General features: G+C 37.9%; 1 protein-coding gene across 1 annotated transcript in view; it reads right to left on the bottom strand.

Moving 5' to 3' along the window:
• The window catches only part of GPC6 (glypican 6), a gene marked incomplete at its 5' end in the record, with an annotated part of 524950 nt that overhangs the window by 329367 nt on the left and 173342 nt on the right, over positions 1-22241 (bottom strand). The window contains one exon of the mRNA XM_009634596.2: positions 13702-14093. Coding sequence (XP_009632891.2) covers positions 13702-14093 — 392 coding nt within the window. The remainder of the gene's footprint in view (positions 1-13701; positions 14094-22241) is intronic.

The raw sequence follows: 22241 nt of genomic DNA, 5'->3' as shown, positions 1-22241 counted from the left end.
GCATTGAACAGCTACCAGTGGTGCTCTCTGTTCCCTCTCCTTCACTGGAGAGAGACTGTCAGCTCTAGAACATGATAGATAAGTGTCTATCATAGGCAATAAAAATTTCCTGTTACTAAATATCACTCTTGATCTTAGCTTCCAAGAACACCTTTCCTCTACTTTTTCCATATCAAGCATTCTGCTTCTTAGCAACTTCTCAACTCATTTAATATTCTCTGCACTATAAGCCTTAACTTTTCTTGCTAATAAACACATTTCTAAGCATTATCTGCCGGAACTTCCACTCTTCTCCTCACACCTGTCCATTTGCCACTTTCACGTTAAACATAGCATTATATTTGAGCATCTTAGAGCATTTAGGAAACATTTTACTTCTGAAGCTTTTTGCATCATGCTGCAAATGTAAAAGGTAAAAGCATAATAGTAAAAAATGGCTCCATTAGAATGCATTTGTTTATTCTGTTTTTAAAGGATGTCAACTTGACAGCATAACAGACTCGAGTTCTTACTCACTGATAAAAAATGAGCAAGAAAATGTGACTCTCATCATTGCTTCAGCTTTGACCCACAAAGACAAAACTAAAGCTACCAAAGTTAAATCTGCATGATACAGAAAACCTAAAGCAATTTTCTGTACTTGTTGACTGAATGTTTTCCTCTGTATTAAGATTACCTTCAAAGATACCGGACCAAAGAGTGCTTTCTGTGATCTATGTACATACATGTCAACATTTCATGTAGGCAATAAATATCTGTCGGATGGTAATAACATGTAGTCATTACAAGCTCAAATAGCAATATTTGTATGCTATTACCTGCAGTTAGATTGTGTGCCCATATGCATATACATGCTCTAGTCCTCTCTTTCTAGTTGTATGCTGAAATATATTTGAGCATAAGCACAGGTGAGTGGATCTCAACAGCTATTCATTTGTGCAAAGGAAGATAGTCCAATTCACCTCTCGTCTAACATGACGAGTTCTCCCACTACTTTAGTTGCCAATATGGCACTACGTGAACCTCTGTGTGTCTGTGCGTGCTCAGGTGCATGCATCAGTGTGAAGACAGGACAAGAGAAAAAAGTGTTGAAATGGATCATCACGTGGTTAAGCAGTAAGCTCATTCACTTTATGGAGTTCTAATATTTCGTTGATAGGTACTTACTCCTCCTACTAAGGAGCGATACATGGCCACCAGGAAAAGGATTTTGATAACCAAAAAAGAAAATAATTCAGTACATTTAGTTAACATATTTCTTTCTTTCACCAAGTGACAGTCTGTTCTGTGTCATATCTTAGCCAGCAGTAAGAATACCTTCGTGCTTTACACACCCCACTGCGTAGGTCCTACCTCACAACATCAGCACTATTAATGCAATATATCTGTCAAGGCTTATTAAAATTCTTTTTGATGTGTATCTTGGCTCATAAACCTCCACACTGTATTGATATTGCCTAAGGGAATGTCCTTGTAGCACTGAATCTCTGCAGATGGGATGATAAAAGAGAAATGTTCAAAACTTTAAAAAGTTCAGTCTCTAGCAGAGCTTTCTCTTCCAGCACCTCTTTTGAATAGTGTTTTTTGTTGTCACTCTATAGCTATTGTTCAAAAAATGGCTTACAGCACATTTTAGCTCATAGAGAAAAAACTTTCTTACAAATAAATAATTGATGGATAAAAAGCAGATGATGGATCTCAATCCATTTTTGTAGATATATCCTTTTCAGTGCTTTGTATTCAAGTTGTGCCTGTACCAGTCCTTAGGCAGCAATCAAACCCTGGCAGCCAGTTCACTCACTGGAGTCAGCAAGAATTTACCAAATCAGTTGGAGAAGTGCATTTTGTTCATGTTCTTCTTCATGTGTGTAGTCTCTTTTGCTTTTCTATTTGTACTTAATTGCCACATGGCACAGGAATTGCCCTTAGGGACTGTGAACACTGTGCTTCCCAGTTGGGAACACGTCTCCGGTGGAAGGTGAGGCTATATGCTTCAGAAATGTATTAAACTTTTACAGCTTGTTTAAACTAATTCACGTAGGTGAAAGTTCACTGATGGTGGTCTTATGTGAATTTAACTACATTTACTGATAGTCTATAAATATTTCACCTATGTTAACTCGTAGTGCTGTTCTTATGCCTTCAAATGGTCATTTCTTGACTGAAAACCTGTTATTCCATCCAAATTTCCTCAGCAATAAGTTTCCATCAGCAAGTTCTTCAGACTCCCTGTAAAGGTTTCACCTTAAAAAACTTTTTTTCTACCTGATTTTACACAGATCTGAACAATCAGACGCTAATCGAGTTCAGATTGAAGTCAATGGCTAAGGCACTTCTTTACTGATTCTAGAGGGAAAGTGAGAGGAGGGAGAGGGAGGCACAGACTGAATTTTTAATAGAGTATTGACCTTTACATATGAAAATATTCACTGTACTGATATATGTACATTCACAGTGCTTCAGTACTAGGCTAAGTCTGGAAGACATTTCTCTCAGAAGCAGTTCTGGGTTTAACATTTACCTCTTCTGCTCCCCCTCCCCCACTTTTTATTTTTAATAAACTATTGTATAAATTATTTTTTCACATTTTTGACCTTTTTTTCTTTATATTACTGTAACTATATATATATGAGTGTAAAATAAAATGGAAGAAAAAGTAACTGTATAGTAGTAGAGATCGGCAGCCAGCCTCCTCTGTTAGCTTTGGAGACTCTAGAGCATAAACTAATCTGCAGATATTCTTCACCCAAAATTTTAACCCTGATTTAAGTGAAAACCTGAACTGCATTCATTTCCAGTTGGTACATTCTGTGTTACTTTTAAATGCTGAACACTACATACAATGAATTGCGTAACAATAAAAAAGTTGTATCAAATAATTAAAAGACTCCTTTAACCTTATACTTATGGCCAGGAAACATGCTGATGGCTCCCAAAACCATTTCAGTTTTGAGGATCAGTGTGGAAGTTTATGACAGCAGTTTGTCCTGTGTTCTGGTTTCTGTATGTTTTTCTTGAAAAACAGATACATACTGTTCTTTACAAACAGATGTGTGATGATGAAACATACGCAGGTGCTTATCTTTCCTACAAAACTACATCTTACACATGATGGACAGGTTGCCAGGAGCTGTCTGAACATCTTTCGGTTCTGTCTTCCTATACTCTATGTGGTAGCAGGTTACTCCCTTGAAGTTTACCTTAAGATCTCCAGGACTAAAGGCCACAGTGTGCCTTGAGCTGTCTCTGTGCTGGATTTCAAATGAATTGTTAAAATAACCACCATTTATCCAAAGAAAATGTCAGTGTAAATTCAAAACTAACACTCAGATTGGAAGAAAATTGTTTGGGTTTTTTTTTTTTTTTTGGTTCAAGATATCCTTAGCACAGTAGCACACAAAATTATATTGTTGTTTCAGATAAACAGTGAATTGACTGGCACTCTAATATTAACACAATCAGGTAAAGCCAACAACAACAAAAGGATAGATTTATCCCGAATAAATTAAACACATAAATGCCTCTAACAGTTCCCTCTTCCACTGGGAAACTGGCAAGTATAAAAGGTGTTGTGGCCAGATCTGAAAAGAACATAGCAATCTGATAGAGAAAATTGCAAACATGACAAGAGACTACTAGTTTTGGGTATGGAATTCTAAAGGAGGAGTTTGTAATCTAATATATGTTTGATTTCCAGCATAGTGAAAGAGAAGAGTTAGGCACTGATGGCCACATCTGTACGGGTTAGAATTAGGTCAGACTTGTTCCAACCTAATTCGTGTTCCATCAACACTGAAGACCATAGAGCTAAAAGAAGATGGTGCTTGAGCTGAGATTTTCCTTATATGTTTCCATGGCTCCTAGGCCTAAGCTGGTTTGACTTCATACAGTTTAGATCCCATAGACCAAAGCTGGTCGGTTATTGCATTCCACAGACAGAGAAGACCAAGTGCTTAGATCCATATACATTCACTTGCTTTGGGTCATGTCTGAAAAACAGGGTTCATAACAGCTGCCACAGTGCACCATAACATCACAGTGAATGGCGGCACTGTTGAGCCAGCAAATTACTGAAGAGAAGAATGCAGTATGTAATTTCTCTCTTTCTTGAACTTAAATACTAAAGGCTACTTTTGTGAAATCCAAAGGGGCGGCTCAGGCTTCCCCCTACCAACTGGATGCATAAAACCCCCATCTGAAATAGCAGAAATAGAACAGTGTCTTCTGTTCTGGAAAGAATCGCTGATGCTTTGGCATAAGAACGCAGCACGCAGAGCACTTACTCAGGAAATGAGAATTAAGTGTCAGCTTGCCAGATATCGCCTTATACACAATTGCTTTTGCATCCATGGATAATGCCAACATATGGACGTGAATGAAAGAATCATGGGATGAAAAGTACAAAAGGTAAGTGTTAGATGCAGTTCTGTTGCTTGGCAATACTAAAAATCACATAAGTGGGGGTGAAGCGGGGAGTCTGTACATGCTTCCTCAATAAATCCCGTAATTTTTCCAGAGGTTCATTCATGCAAAATTGATAAACCCTCTGAAACCAAAGACCAGAAGTCAAACTTGCACAGTACCAGGACAGACTTGAACATCAAAACATCTCTGGCAGTTTTAAAAGCAAAACCGTTTTCAAGACTGGGGAAATTGTTCACAGACTAAAACTGTGCTGCAGGTTGGGGAAAAGCAAAGCCTTGTACGCCAACTGCCAAAGGACAGCAAACTGTTATGAAGGACAAGCAGGCATTTCTTGCATTAAAATCCTCTCTATAAACACTTAGTTTCTGCTCTTGGCCATGTAATGGTGACAGATGTGTATAGCTGAGGTCAACTAAATCCTCCTAACCTTATTCAAAGCTCTACTTTTCCACTGTTCTGTCTGGTACATTTAGTTTTTACTCGAGAAACGAATTCTTCCTAGGGGCTTTAAAAAAGAAAAAAAGGAGAAGGAGGAAAGGAGAAGAAGAAAAAAGATCAATGATAGCCTTAGACATGTGGGTTGAACAAAAGTGACATTTTCTCTTCAGAAAAGATTATGGAAAAAACTTGGCAAGTTTTGGCATGAAAAACTCCCATAAGAAGCAGACACCAGAGGATGGGGGTAAGTTTAAAATTTTACAGATGACCAGAACTGTTATTTTCCTGACAACAAAATGCTTCATTTGGTATTCCTATATTCGTACCATCTTCCTTTTGTTTGAGAGATCTTTTGAGATGCAAGATTAAAGCAGACAATGAATCCAACTGTCACTGACCTCTGAAAAACTAAGAACTGAACTTAGATCCACATAGTTGATTTCAGACTTCATTATTTTAAAGTCTCAAAGAAATTTGACATTTTCAATATGTTTCTGATGACTTTGTTGACTATAACACTTAAGATATGAATTTAAATTCCAGTTAGTATTCCTGATGAGTTTTAGGTAAATCAGATATTTCCTTGACTAATGTTTTCTGTAGAAACCTGAAGGCAGAAGAACCTATTAGTTTTTGTGCTTCTGGCTCACAAGAGAAATAAAATGAATTGCTTTTATCAAATCCTAATTGGAAAACAGTGCTTCCATAGGCTGCCTTCGAAACAGGATGAAGACAATTTGTAAAGAGTCATTCTAAAAAGGCAGCATGATGCAAGATGATATAGATCTCCTTGCATTACTTAACCTTCAGACTTTTTAATCTCCTTCTTATTTCCATTTGATTCTTCTGAATTTTCTTTTACTCTCCTGTGCTAAAACAGCAAAAATGTAAAACCTGCTGTAAGATTAATTACAGAGGTCTAAATCTAGCAGGGTCAGCAAGCTTCTAGGTGACCTTTCCTTCTTTACCATTATTATTATCATGACTTGGCTCTGTATCATGACATGCATTAGGATACATCCTTTGTTCTAGGAATTCCTCTGAACAAGTTCTACCTGTTCTCTTTACATAGCTTCTGCAAGTGCCCTATCAACATCTTTTATAGGTGGGAAATACAACTGGTATGAAAACCTTGAAAGATTGTGTGTAAAATGTGGGTTTTGGCAATCCTAAAGAAAACGTTCATTCAAGTAATAATTTTTCTAATTTGTCATGGCAGTGTTTAATGACATAGTTAAACTAAAATACTCATTTTGGTTCTTAATATATAGGTAGAAAATGAATGTAAAGCTGAACTAAAGGGTATTTTTTGTGCCACAGGCATTTAAAAAAAAAAAGCACAAACTGAGCAAAAGCACTGTAATCTGAAGATCTTTGCTCATGAATGATACAAAGAATCTAGGAAGACAGGACTAGTGCAAATTTTGAGATGCGAAGTAGTACATAATAGGAATAAACCAGGTTGGTAGAACCACTTAAGGGTTACTGAGCAAGACTGAATGTCTTACTAAGCAGTATGACTCAGTTAAACTCAGGTTAGTAAGGTCAATAAAAAGCTAGCTGAATGAACTCTAAGGACCTAAGAAATGGAGAGGCCAGGCTGAATTACATCTGACAATTCTAATAGGTAGGACATGGAACACAGCTTCTGCAGACCTCCTACCTCCATTTCTGTTTTGTTGGAGTTGCTGTCTCATCTTAGGTCTTTTCTCCTGAGCTGCTCTTCTGGGATATCTGATGTTCCAGTGCACACAAAGTGGAAAATAGATCCGTCCACCTGCAGTAAATCTGGGACATCTGGAAGGCATCTGGTTTATTTTCCCATGAAATGTCTGCAAATTAACTAGATTGGTTTATGTCCCTTTTCTTTCCAAGAAAGAAGGAAAGATTTCCCGCATAGCTGGAGAACCTCAATTCAAAGGATACTTCCCACAAAGTGCCATTCGCTCTTCCTCCTATGCCACAGACATCTCTGAGTCCTGAACCCCGCCACCCTGCCCCGGCTAGATAATCCCTAGACTCCCTGCTTGAGGAACACCAAGGGACAGGAAGAGGAAAAAAGAATGTGGCCCATTCATGGCATAGTATGATCCAGTTCTTGGAAAGATGTATTAACTCGATTAAAACTTAAAGAATGAATTACTGAAAAAGCCTGAAAACAATAGACAGAGAAGCAATTATGAAAGCTATGTTTGCTCAGCTGGGCTGTTCCTAAACTAACAGTTTGAACTAAGGATTAGAGTTTAGTGAAAACCATAGTCCTGTTAAGATCTCCTTCCCCTTTGTGACTTTAACAAACCAAATCTCTTCAGCCAATGAAGTTTAAATATACAGGACACGTAGCTCTTTATCTGTCACACCCCGCAAATCACATTTTCCAGCATTAAAGTACTATTTGTTTTGGCTTTTAATTACCTGTCTTATCAGCACATCATATTCCCTGCCCCCCCCAATAATTGCATTCTGAATCAGCGTGACATTCAATATTGACCTTTATTTATAGCTCTCTCAAGCTGTCGAATGTTTATTTATAAACCATGAAAAGCAGAGTTTGTAAGAATATTGATTCAGCGTATTAGAAAAGCAGTGGCCTGGCATTCTGTGAGTAGAAGTAATCATGGTCAATTACTAGAGACCGCTTTTCACTACTAATCTTGGGTTTAACCTTATAATTGTATTACTGAATTTGATTCACTTTACCCATATATCACCAGGTTCCTAATAAGAAGTCTGATAGGTACATAATTTAATAATATTCAGGGGAAGAATGGTTTTAATTGGTTTTAAAAAGGGAGACATATAGCCTATGCCACACAGTGAGAAAAGTATTGTAACAGCTTTTTTTATTTTGCAATAAATGATAATTAATATTTAAATGCATTAATGAAATAAGTTCTTAGTGGCTGGGTCACAAATCTTTGATGTTTATGCCACTAACAAAATCACTAATTGCTCCTAATGATGCCCCTGAGCTAAGCTTCACTTTACTCCTGGTATAAAAACTACTCTGGTTGCCAGTAGCATGAATTGGCAAGTGTGAAAGGGAAAGTCAAATTAAGCACAATTCTTCTTGTCCTTAACCCAGTATATAATGGGAAGAAAGCGGTCAAATTGAGAAAAAAACCCCAAACTACAAACCAGCCAAACTTAGAGAAAAGCAAACCTAGCAAACAATAACTGAACCCCCAGATCTGTGCAAATAGGGATACTCTGCCCTCACTTGCTGTTCCTAGTGAGCCAGATTCAGTGCAAGAGCCAATGAAGAGGTAACTCTCTGCCTGGGATTAAATTAGAGCTCTGAGCAGCAGTGGGGTAATGACAGCTGGCTAATGACTCTGCTTTTGGATAGGACTGACCAGTCATACTTCATTATTTGTTTTTCTTTCTACTAAACTCATATGTTCTCAATGTGAATTTACCCAGGCTAAGGCATGACATTGGCACAAGTCAGGCTTGAGAAGTCATGCTCATGAAACATAAATACTGTGCACTTCTTTTCTCCTGATTTCTACAGCTTTTAATGAAAAATATATCAAAAGAAAATGCTTCCAGGAAAAATTTTCTTTGGGTGGAATGCTATCCTCATGGGATAACACCCTGTTAGGGAGACAGTAGTGCCTGTAAAACTAGGAAATTTTATTTTTTTTTTTGCAAACTTGCGTCCAGTTAGGGTTTTACACTATCTTTTGAAATACCCTTAGTTTCACTCTTAATCTTTTCTTGGGAACAAGTTCTATTTCTACATGCTGTTTCTGGTCCAGAACTTTTCCTTATTTAATGAAAAATAGTTTCCAGTGCAACAAGCTTTATAATTGTTGTAATTCAGTTATGAATACATTTGGGAAAAGTATTTCAGCTATCATGAGCTCCTGGAAAGTCATAAGGACCCTCCCTTTTTAAAATTTTAATTGCTCTATCCTCCCCATTTTTTTTTTTCTGCTTACATTTTCCACCACTCAGTGACAGTTCAAAGAGAGCATTTTGATCACTGGGAATGTTTTGTTTAGAGTCAGAGAGAATAACTTAGCATTATTTACTTGTAAAGTATCCAGAGCTCAGACATAGTAAAAGATGAACATGAAAAATATGCATACATCTTATCTATCACACTATTGGAAATCACAGCTGGCAGCAACTTCAGAAATATTTTCAGTAGTTTCTTCAGTTTAACATTAAATACTAAATCACAGCTAGTCAGAAAGGATTGGGGTTTTTGTGATTTTTTTCTCCAGGAAAAAGTTGAGAAAAACAGAATACATTTTAAAATGTTGACATTTGAATATGATATGTTTTTGTGGGGGAAAAGAAAAGAATAGAACATTTTTTTTTTCCCACCAAATGGTAACAAAACAGAAAACCCTATTCTACGGGTTTTTAGGATCTGAAAAATTAGTAGAAAAATGGGTGGAAGAAAATTTTGCCAATTATTTCTGAGCCTGTAGCTCAGAAAGTTCATAAACATCTACTAGCTATAGATCAAGAAAGTATACTAGGCGAGAAGATCTGCTCTTGTACTGACCTTTAAACTACTGGGCATTGAGATAAAAACCAACTAAACAGACCTTTGGTGTGTCCAAAATGGCAGTTCTTATGCTATATATTGTATATTATAGATTGAAGCTGCGTCAGGGGAAGTTCAGATTGGACACTGGGAAAAGGTTCTTCACTGAGAGGGTGGTCAGTCACTGGAACAGGCTCCCCGGGGAAGTGGTCACGGCAGCGAGCCTGTCAGAGTTCAATGAGCATCTGGACAACCCTCTTAGTCGTATGGTTTAATTTAGGTAGTCCTTTGAGGAGAGCAGGGAGTTGGACTTGATGATCCTTATGGGTGCCTTCCAACTTGAGATAGTCCAGGATTCTATGATTCTTTTATATTAATGAATAAATAGTTTTCATTTTTCTCACCTAAAGAAATACTGTAATTACCTTTTGTTCATATGCACATGGAGCTTTACAAAGCATACATAGAATTTAGTGACCTGAAGTCTACTTAAGCCAGTGGAAATACACTTCATTGAGTGAAGATTTAGGAACCCCTTAACAAACATAAACTGACAACATTTTAATGCTTTAGCATAAGAAATAGAAAGGTTTTAAAATCTCTCAAAATTAAAAAGTGCAATTGGACTTTGAGATTATGAAAATACTGTTCAACTAAAACTGCATAACTTTGGATGGATGTAACCAACTATGTCTGCTTACAATTGAAATATAATATTAGAAAAAATTACCAGAAAAATACATGTCCTAACTGCCCTCCCTCCCCATTTATCTAATTGGGACTTCTCTACCTATAATCTCACTCACATAAGCAAATAGTGAAATATTATTGTAAGAGGAAAATTTTTGCCTATTTTGGGTATGCTTGACTGTGTACTTCACTGGAAAAAGAGGGGAGTATAGCTCTTTTGCAAGTAATATGCTGGCTACATTGTTTTCCGTCAATACCAACATTAAACCCTCTCTGAAGAGAAATCTTCAGAAATGATGGATCCCTTACATTAGATAGGGAACAAATCCTTCTGAGTACGTGACACACCATCTCCTTTACAGAAATGGGCCAGATGAGGCTGAGAAAGTAAATTAGGGGCCCAAAGGAGACGTTGTTACCAACTTTCTCATTAATAAATCTATTTCTCATGGTGTTTAAGGTGTAGGCTTAACTTTTTTCTATGCGAGTGGACTTCAGCAGTGGCAGTTCAGTGAGATAATGGGTCCGCGAATAGAAAGCAAAAGATCTTTTTAGCTTGTGATGTTGCAGCTAGAAGATCTGTGCCCTGTTCCCAGCCAGTGCAGACAATAAACAAAGATTTCTATAAAAGAACTGCAACAGGTCTTCTTTTCCTTTTCTCTTTTTTTTTTTTCATTTCTCTTGACTTACCCAGATGTGACATTCTTATCACAGAATCTCTCAGTATTAGAGTACAATGAAAATTAAATCCATGTTCAATCTGGATGGCTTCCAAAACAGCAACAAAAATATTTACCTGCCTTTCTTGGTTGCAAAGCTATATGCTACCTCTAAGGAATGGCTGCAGTCTTTTAAAATGATGATTAAAGAAAAGGATTTGTCATTTCCTACACTAGATGATAGACCAGCATAAAAATCCACAGTTATGATATGATCACAAAAGCTTGCATCTCAGAGTAATCACAGCCCTTCCATGGGGTATTTATTAATCTTGAACACTGGTGTCGCTTGGAGTTCTTTGCATCTGCCTCACCAGGCTGCATATGACACAAAGTCCCTAAACCCAGCAATCATTTACCATTAGCTGTGGGTATGAGTATAGCCACTGAGATTTTAATACCAATGTCAGTCTTGCAATCAAAGCATATCCTACATTTAAGTAAAAATGCTCATTAATCTTTTAATAGGATCAAGATAATTTGAGTTGGAAGGGTGCTCAGGAGCAGGTCCAACCTGATTCTCAAAGCAGAGTCAGCTCTGAACTCAGACTAGCATGACCTGGTCATCTCAAAGGGCTTTGTACAATCAGGACCTTCATGGATAGAGCCTGTGCAGGGTATTTGGGAAACTGATCCACTGCTTGAGCATCCTCACGGTGAAGTTTCTTCTTATATCCAGTCTGAACTGGCCCTTATTTCAACTCATGCCTGTCATATCCCACCATGACCCACTGTGAAGAGCTTTGCTGCACCTCCTTGATGACCTCCCACCAGGCACCAGGAGCTGCTGCTAGGTGCCCCTGAAGTCGCCTCTTCTCCAGGCTGAACAAGCCCCAGTCCCACAGCCTTTCCTCACAGGGCAAGTACTCCAGTCCTGACCATGCTGGTGGCCTCCACTGAACTTGCCTCAGTTTGTCAATATCTGTCTTCTATGGGCAGGGCCCAGAAACTGAACATGGTATTCTAGATGTAGTCTAATAGAGTACCACTATGTATAAAGTGAAGAATCTGTACTATATCTTGCACCAACTACCAAGCACTTGTAAAGATTTTAAAGTGTTGCTTTCATGTTAAGAGAAAAAAAAAAAAAAAAAACCAGAAGCATCATTGAGCTCTTGTTATCATCTTCAAGTGACCCTAGAAAAAGGCTCACTTCATGATTTCAGCTCTCATTATAGGATTGTAGGATCGTTTAATGATCTTGTGAGAAGCCCTATTCTTGAAAGGGCTTATGCGCCCAAAACCCAACAGACGAGGTGAAAACATTTCCTGGATATGAGAGGGGAGACACCTGCACATTCTGTACAGTCATGTACATACAAAGGGAAAGCGACTTCTCACCAGACAATTCATACCTTAATCTGTTCAGGATTCACAAATTACACATATATTACATGAATTACATGGTTTACTCCCTACAGTCTGATCCAGTCAATGCAGCAAGACCTAATGGCTACTGACAAGAGTGACATCAGAGCTCAGCGCTTTCACTTAAAACCTGACCCATGGGGACATCACCACTCTTCAAAGGAAATATGGGGCTGCAGATATATGCATTCTGCACACTTTGAGGCTAACCAGCCATAGCTGTCCTCAGCTAGACTAGATGGGCTGGGATTTCATGCCAGTGCCCTGCCACTGTTCAGAAAGGAATGCAAGAATTGACAGTGCCAGAAAAAAAGGGAAGGCAACCCTGTAGCCCAGGAAGGCACCTTGGAGGAAGAGACCTTGGTTCTAGCTGGGCAACCAGGATCATGTATTTCATTCACCAACTTATAAGTGCAAAATGACCCTTTCCTCCCACGCAGTCTCCTAGGCATAAAATCAGGCTCTCACTTGTTGACTACCTGTCCAGCTTCATGGCTTCTGATTTTGTAACTGCAAAATACCACATCATACAGGATAAGAAAAGTTTCTCTTGAATTGCAGTCAACTCTACAATATATCAGCTCTACCTCACCTTCTGGCTGTGATCTCAATGAAGCAAGAGAGCCAGTCCTCTTGATAAAGAGGAACGGCTTAGGCTTGTAAATGCAGGAAAGTATTGCAAGGGGCAAGCATCAAAATCACGCATGTACTTATTGACCAGAATTGAGTATCTGGGCATTTCACAGTGGATCTCATTAGAGCACTTCAGAATTCAAAATATAGTTAAGGTCCAAATGCAGTACAGACTAGGACTGTGAAACAGCTAGATCACAGAACAAGTACCTAGCTGGAACAGCAATTCAGAAAAATACACCTGAGTTTGAAACACTTTGTAGGAGAAAGTCATTCAGGCACATTTCTGGTACCCAGATATGTTATTTTTGTGTGCTTTTTTCTTACATAGCTTTAATTATGTGAAGCCCTCAAGGATTATAATTGTCCTAAATATTTGCATAGATAAATAATTAAAACTAAAATAAATGTGAGTCAACCCATCCTTTGGGAAAGCTCAAGCTCCAGAGGTGTCACTATTCGTCTATTTTCTCATCAAAAACATCACTAGACATTTCTAACAAAATCCATCACCAAGTTGCCTGATGAATGAATGCTGTGAAGGCTGTACAGCGCTAATGAACAGCAGCATAAATTTCTTTGAAACATTTAAATTCTGTTCATCATCACAATCTTTTATATACGTAGCCATTTTTGAACTACTGATGACAATCACTATCATGCTATAACATTGATATATATATTGGTATTTCCTTGTGTCCTAAGCACAGAGAAATGCTTTCCAGTCAGTATTGCCTTAATATCTCCAGAAGGAATTAAAACCAACTCTTGCCCCTATTTATAAACTTAGGATGGATATATCAGTAGACATAAAAATCAAACAACCAACCAACCCCACCCTCATTAAAAACAGTGCACAAACAGATTTCAGTTATCTAGTGAATTTGAAAGAAAATCAAGCTTTAAAATCCCCTGATTTTAGATTACCTTGGATACTCTGTTTGCAACCTCTCTGCCTACTGTCAGCCCCTGAACAAAGGTCCGTGCAGCAATGAACGCTCTAGTCACTTGAACCTTCAGCTTCCGGGGTACATCTCCAAATGGCTTCAGCTGGTCTGTATACTTGCTTACACACTCCAAGTAGTCCTCAGTGAAGTGGTACTGGGGGTTTATGAGCTGGAACATCCGTTCCAGCAGCCGAGCCCAGAAATCATTCAGCATTTCCTCCAAGTTCACGTTGCCTCCCGTGTAATACCGCTTCAGCTCTGTGAAGAGGTCCTGGAACACCTCTGAGTTCTGCATGTACAGCATGCCATATGTTCGGACAAACATGTCATTTAAGGATCTTTCTGCGTTCTCCAGAAGTTCTCGGAAAAATTCTGCAGGGAAAACAAGCAGGTGTTAACCGGATATATTAGTAACGCACCATGGGTTTTCTGATTTCATTCCTGTGTTAACATTAGTAAAGTTTGTCCTAATATGTTGTTACGGCAGTGCTTTACTAGTGAAATTCATCTATTTGGATAGGAAATAGCTTTATTCAGAGGTAAAGAAAAATAGAGTATAATCTGAATTCCCCAACAAGGTAGAAAGATGTAGGACCTATTACACTGAACATGAAAAACCCATTTAAAAGAACTTCAGTGAGCGTAGCTCCACTTCTTCATGCACTATTTGAACATAGAAATCCCTGTCCCTTGCAATATCCTGCATAGACAGTATACTATATCTTCTATGCTAAACGTAAAGTAATGAATATGATGATTTAACTGAAAATGTAATGATTTTAGAATAGCTAGATGATGATAAGTCCCAGTTTGCTGAAGTTCTTACAATGTAGAAGAACACCATGGAAATAAATCTGAAAACTTATTTGCAAATATTCTTGAAGATAACTTGAAAGACACTTGCGTGGAAATGAGCACAAGCCCTCTTAAAAGTATTGTATGTCTAGGTAATAGAAGGAAACATTAGCATTTTCAGTAATTTTCTAGTTGACTGAAGAACAGTACTAGAACCCTCTGCCAGTCATGTAACAGCCAGCCTACTAATTCCAGCTTGTTCTAGTTTTCGGTTTTGGAAGAGCAGACCTTACATTTTTTGGAAAGAATTTAAGACATTAATGTTTCTGTGCCTTTTATCTATTCAGGCCCAAACCATAACATATTTCTAAATTTTGGCTTGTGGAATTTATTCATACTGGAAACTGAGCCCGTGGGATACACTAGAAATATGTAATCATCTCGTCTGTTAAGATCCTTTAACCACCATGTGATGCTTAGGTTTTCCCAAGAAATTCACTGAGCCTGCACAATAGTTCTTTAAACACATCTGACAAAAGCAGGCATAGCTTCTCCTGCTTTTCAGAAGATCCCCTCTTCCTACAGGGTGTGTTTGTCAATCTTCTTAAACGTCCTTTGGAAAAGAGTTCGATCACTGCTGTGGCCCGTAAATGGGGCATTGTGGACAGCAAGGCAAAGATGGCAATGCCTTTGGCAAAACACATATATTTGCTGTGATTAAATGATTTGCACTGATGCGGGAGTCATCACACAAGCCAACTCTAGGATACCAGATTCTGAGTACATGGTCATTGCCCATAGACAAATCTGCGTGTGCTAGCTGCAGGGACGTGCTGACTTCCTACAGCCTTTGCTAATGCTGTAACGTGAATACTCTTTTATCATAGGGCCCTGCTGTGGCTACAGTGGCTCACAGAAACGCAGAACCACTGAAATGCTAAAGACAGGGTTGCAATTAAAACTATGTCAGAAAAAAATCTACACTAAATTTGAGGATTTGCAACTGTGATCAGCTGAAAGCAGAATCCACCGAACACTGTGGACCGGTCTACAAGGACTCAGTAAGAAAAGAGCCTCATCTTTTTGGCAGAATTGTGCAGAGCTGCAGTCGTTGATCTCCCAGATAACTGCAAAGGGGTTATCATGAAAATGTATACACAGGACATTGAGAACATACTTGCTACATCAAAGCACTTAGTAAAGGGAAAATATATTCTAATAAATGTATCAATGTCTAAACTGTCATTAAAATCATAGCTCTTCATATGGAATTAATTCCATCTGGAAAAGAGTATGCTTTTGCCAAATTGCTTATGTAGGGAGAAAGGACGTCTAAGCGAAAAAAAAAAAAAAAAAAAAAAAAAAAACCTCACAAAACTCATAACCAAAAAGAAATAGAGTAACTTGAGGCCCACAACATAGAGTCATCTCTGTTATTTTTCCAAATTATCCACTAATTCTGACAAAGCTGTTTTAAAGAAAAGCAAAACAAAGCTGTTTTGTATCCCTAACCCTGACCTGGTGGTATCCTTGATGTCTGAGTCATCCTGGTTGCTATTTTATACATTCAGCATTTCTACTTCTAAGAAATAATGCATGCTGGCTGTACTGCTGAATACGTCTAGCTCCCTTGTCACACAGTCTGGAAGGCAAAAAGACGGCAGAGATCTTGGGGCTCAAGTTAAAATTTGGTTTAAGTTTGAAGCCAGGCTTTCAGACCAGCACAATTGAAGGACAACTGGGAAAAACAATCACGAAAGCTGTGAATTCAGGCCCCTTGACTTCTCTCCCATAAGGCTCTGTATGCTGGGGGTTTGCTGTAAGCAATTCACATGCTGGCTCTTCCCAGTCCATAGCTATACTGGGAATTGCACTATTTGTCTTAAAAGATCATGCCCTTTTATAAGTGTCACAGTCACAGCAAAGCATAATCAAATATGCTAACAGCTCCTCTTGCTGGAGATTGTTAGCCTATTATTTCTTTGGGAGGGCGTTGGGGGCGGCAGGTATTATGTAGCAATCTCACAGTCGATTTGTTGGAAGCCAAGCAAACTTTTCAGGGAGGGGTAGACATTTATGCTGTGCCTGTGCAGCATGTAGCACAATGTGGTCCATGCTGGTCGCAATCTTTATTTATACTGCAGTATAAACATTATCAGTAACTCCACAAATTTACATTTCATGCTAGTCTGAATGTGACACCATACATATGCACTCTTTTGGAAAGCTAATGTCCTCTAAACAGCAGTACATTTATTTAATTTTTAGTCTTCTCATAGTTCTCTAGTCTTTGAGAGCTATTGCTTAGACTAAGTTATTATGCCATTAAAAAATTAGACCACTAGTCTTCTGTAGACTTCGATACAAAAGACAGTTAGTTTAAGAGAGTTATCTGCATCAGTAACCCTATGCAGGATCAGGATAATAAAGCAGCAACGACTACAAAATTGGACACCTTTGTAGTTCCAGAGAGAAAGAGATCTCCCCTGTTGTACTAATTAGAAAAATTCTCAGTCAACTCCCATCCAGCAAAATGAATGCTGCTGTGAAGGGTCACTTTCTTTTTTTAGTCCACAGATCTTCCATACATCAAGAAGGTAGTTTGCTTTGCAGTGCTTATATACACAAGCTGTGTCCTGGCATAACTGGGCACTTGTCCAGTTACATCAAGAGAAACTGTACTTGCTTCTGGAAAGGTTGAATTTTTCCATGGTCCTCACAGTAATTTGAAAATTTCATGTTCATTGCAAAGATGATATTTCATCAACTTGCAGGTAGCTTTTGAAAAATAATGTACTATTTCAGCTCAAAGTAAAAGAATGAAGATGAGACAGACATTAGTCATGTTGCTTAATGTACTTCTGGAAGGCACTCAAGTACCAGGGTGGGAGAGGAGAATCTATATAAGACAGAGCTGCACGGTGTTTTAAAATATATATCTTGTGAAATTTTTTGCTGCCAAAATAGGCTGTCATGAGCAGTGTTAATGTTGGAAATAATTTTTCCTAATTTTAAGTGGTGATTCATTTATATGACAGAATATGTCCTGGGTATGTCTTATGTTGCAAGTACGTTTTTATACAGCTTTCATTTATTAGCCAGAGGGCCTCAGGAAGCCCCTTCAGTTCTGCTTATGAGGTAGTTGAAAAGCATAAGGTCTAAGGCACACTGAGCTACTGAAAAAAAGAAGAGGAGATTGCTATTTCAAACCATTACATGCTCTATATAGGCTTAAATGGTGGGTTTCCTGTCAATGGATAACACTTAAGCGAGTTTCTATTTTAAACATTATTTGTAAATTTAGGATGCAAGATTGATAATAACAGTCTCTTCCAATGAAGTCTGAATTGTTATTAAACATTTTGTCTATGATAAGACAACTCGGTTACAAAGTGGAAGGACACAATGCATTGCTAGAATCTCTTACTGAATGGTAGGTACTGCTCCCAGATTAAAAACAGTGTCTTGTTAGCTCTCACATTACTTTGTCAACTGAAAGCTGACTTTCTCACTCTATTTTAACATTGGTAATCCAGTGTCATAATGTATTCAACCTGTGAGCTAGCCTAATTCCAAAGTGATGACTAGTTGTCACCATAAGTCAGTGGATCAGGATTGGGGATAATATTGCAGCATTGACATGATGCAATAACTGCCTTCAACAAAATATAATCACAACCATCTAGAGGCAATTATTAGATAAACAAAGTTGTGTTATGTTGGAACTGATATTCTATGATCATTCCCAGCCTGTTGAATTCCCTTGTATTTTCTTTCCCATCTGTAATTTAAGCAAAACCAATATCTGACTGTATGACAAGATGCAAAGCTAGAAACAGTTTGTTGTCCATTTCCCCAAACCAAAAAGATACTCATGAGCTTAAGACCAAAAAGACCAAAAGTAAATTTCATTTAATTACCATATATTCTGCTCAGCTTTCCTGAGACATGCAGTCTCACTGTTGCCCAAGAAAAAACAGCACAGCTGCTCAGAGCTCTTCAGAGGTTCTGGACAGGGATATATGTCTGATTTTACATCAGCCTTTATGGAAAATATTACTTATGGTGGCATACTGCTTTCATTCATCATTGACTAACAACACCCAAAACATGCAGGCAGTTCCTCATTATAGCCTTGTTCTCCTGCTTGTGGGTGTTGCTTTTCAAAGACCTCTGAGGATTTAGACATACAAATTCTAGCGGTCTACCATTTACTGTGAAGGTGTGCATGCACCCTATGTGGACTTTAGGTACCTAACTTCATTTCACATCTTTGAATTTCCCAGTCCTGATGAGGCTGATGGTAAGAAGGATATTAGAATTCCTGCAAGCTGACTACCTTTTTGGACAGAAAGATTCTTTGAGGGTTGTTTAGGTACAGATACTTACATTCATGCCATACATCAATAGCCCTTTTTTTCTTTTTTCCACTGCCTTATTTCTGTCTGTCTTTGTCCATGAAGTCATTAATGAAAAAAAAAAAAAAAGTCTTGGTGAATCCTTCATCTTTTTGCAGGATTCTTGAAAAGGCTTTTTTTTCTTTTTTTAAAGATATTCCACAATGGTATCAATTAGTGAAAGGTGTGATTTATCTCGAGGAAATTCAAGTGAAATTAACCTCCTTGGTTTCTATGCTTTTTCATTTTCCAACTGTCTTTTTAGGTTTCTGGAGATTTTCTTCTAACAATAACTAAACTTACAAAACAAAAATAACTCAATTTAACTATCTGACTGAGAAAAAAGTTACTGTAAGGAGAATACTTAACAACTTTTTTTTTTCCTGTTTTTGACATTATATTTGTATTTATATTCAGGAGTGAACAAATTGCATGCATAAGGCTACCAGTGCATTGGTATTACTTTTAGTGAGCCTGAATAACTAATTTTAAAATTCCCTTATAGCTTTGACCTTTAGAAACACTCAACACTCACAACTGGGAAATGAATTTCAGCTCCCATTAGGAACAACAAAAGCTGCAGTGGTGATGAGGTCTGTTGAAAATTGCTCTCCTTTTTGAATATATACGCATTGCATTTAAAGCTAAGAAATACAAGTCAGATAATTAAATGTGCCCTATGATTACAAATTTCAGAATAGGTGATTTACATCCTCTACTTATGCCTTGAGTAAAATCACCTATGGATGAAATGATTTAGCTGTTAATGGGTATCGATATTTTCCTACAATGTCCTCTACCTGTAAATATCATGACATTATGAAATCTTTTGGATGCTACTAAATTTTTTAGAAGCCAGTGCAGTCTCAAAGGTTTTGAGTAAAGATAAGGGTCTCTCTCACCTCTTTAATCTCTCAATTTCCCACACGACTGCAAGATTTGATAACAGAAGAAAATTCACTGCAATCTACTTCCTTGCCTTCTGTCCAGAGTCCATGACTTCTTCCCCCTTACAGGTCAGGCTGTTGCAAGGAAGGAAGGAGACCCAGGGGAAGAGGAGACCCCTGAGGCTTCGTCCTTAACCACTCCCCACTGTGGAGCATAGAGACAATGCAAACAGCACTGTCCTGCGCTAAGACGAGGGACATGAGGATGGGGAGGTGCCCTGGTTTTGGCTGGGATAGAGTTAATTTTCTTCCTAGTAGCTGCCATAGTGCTGTGTTTTGGATTTAGGATGAGAAGAATGTTGATGACACACTGATGGTTTAGCTGTCGCTAAGTAGTGCTTACACCAGTCAAGGACCTTTTCAGCTTCCCCTGCTCTGCCAGGTGCACAAGAAGCTGGGAGGGGGCACAGCCAGGGCAGCTGACCCCAACTGACCAAAGGGCTGTTCCACACCATATGATATCATGCTCAGTATATAAACTGGGGGGAGTTGGCCGGAGGGCAGCGATTGCTACTTGGGGACTCGCTGGGCATTGGTTGGTGGGTGGTGAGCAATTGCATTCTGCATCACTTATTTTGTATATTCTATTATTATTATTATTATTATTATTATTATTATTATTATTATTATTATTATTATTATTATTATTATTATTATTATTGTTATTATTAATTTTTATTTTCTCTTACTCTGCTGTTTTATTAAACTGTCTTTATCTCAACCCATGGGTTTTACTTTTTTTTCTGCTTCTCTTCTCCATCCCACTGAGGAGTGGGAAGGTGAGCAAGCAGCTGTGTGGTGCTCAGTTGCTGAATAGGGTTAAAGCACAACAGGAGGACACACAAACACACCTATCATGGGCTGGGTTGGACAGGTTAGATCAGGTGTAGGCAAATGGAAAAAAATCTAGGCTGATATTTATCCGTCAAATGCTATTATCACAATGGGAACTTAATCAAACAAAGAATTTAAGGCATTATTTAATGCTGATGTACAAAGAAGTTATTGTACAAAGGAACATTAGTATAAAGGACCTGTCATCTACTCAAAGCTGATTACATGCATCGATAAAGGTCTATAAGACTTTATTCTGTAACACTGAAATCAATGACAACATCATCAACAACTTCAGGGGATGCAGGTACAACCTTTAAATGCTAAATTTACTGTTTCTTCACTGGAAAAGGTCATTTACTGACACTTGAGTGTGTCTAAAAGGGAGACTTGATCCTGCCATTGATTCTATACAGGCAATCCTGCAACCAGGTGAAACACATCACTTTCACATGAGAACTATTAAATTAGGTATTAACACACACTTTTTGAAATCTTTACTGCTCTCTAAAATCTCAATTCATATTCTGTTGCATCTGATACTTTTATATTGATGATGCAGCCTTGATTACTAATAGGAAACCTGAAATTCCCAAGATGCCCTCAAAGAATTCACTGAATTTATAGCAATAATGAGGAAAGAAAATGCTAGGAATAAAAACAAAGCAATGAGATAGTTTTACACATAATTTATATATACACTAATAACTGTCCCTGAAGGTTCTACTTTCATTATCAAGTGGAAAATGCCCAAGTACTCATAAAACGTAAGCAAAATGTTACATGGCATCAGAAGGCGACATTCTAGAATATTTATGAATAGACATTTAAATGCTTACAGCAGTAGTACTGTCATGAATATCCATGACCAAAGAGAGACATGTAGCATTTCATGGATATCTGTGATTTCCGAATGATGAATTTTACATCATATGTTCATAAAAATGCATAAAGCCTCATGAAAAATTAATGAGTCACCACAGTTTCTTCTGAAAAACATTTAAGGCTTTCATGAAAATGATATTAACAATATATAAACTATGGGACTCTGTGCAACAATTGTTTTAAAATATAGAGACTGTTCTGTTTGTCCCTACGCACCACTAGAGGCTATTAACTATCCAGTTCAATAGCTAAGGAGATTTACCAACTAACATTTCGTATGAAAATTCTTTGCCATGCCTATGTTCTACAACAATCTTTCACACGTATTAAAAGTTTGTTGTCATTTAATACAGGGAAGTGTAAGGTGGATCAGAACACATAGGGAAAATTTAACAACAAATTGCCTTGCTACAAACCAGATAAAACTGATTTACGCCAAAATAATTTATATTTTCTGTCTGAAGAAAAAAAAAAAGTAGCATTTTTTTGACGAACAGGTTCCAAAACAGAGGCGGCATTTGCTATCATTAGAGAGAGTCCTGAGGTGTTCAGAGGTCAGGCGTTGTGCTGGGGAGGAATGTGGCACTGAAGTCACCGCATGTCTTCATGCCTATTCTCAGGGTAGACAGCTTGAATTGACTAAGGGCAGAAGTCATTTGTCT

This window comes from Egretta garzetta, unplaced genomic scaffold, assembly GCF_000687185.1.
Source record: "Egretta garzetta isolate BGI_Z169 unplaced genomic scaffold, ASM68718v1 scaffold442, whole genome shotgun sequence".
Taxonomy (NCBI): Eukaryota; Metazoa; Chordata; class Aves; order Pelecaniformes; family Ardeidae; genus Egretta; species Egretta garzetta.
Note: the sequence above shows the minus strand (reverse complement) of the source record. Positions and strands in the feature narration are given on the sequence as shown.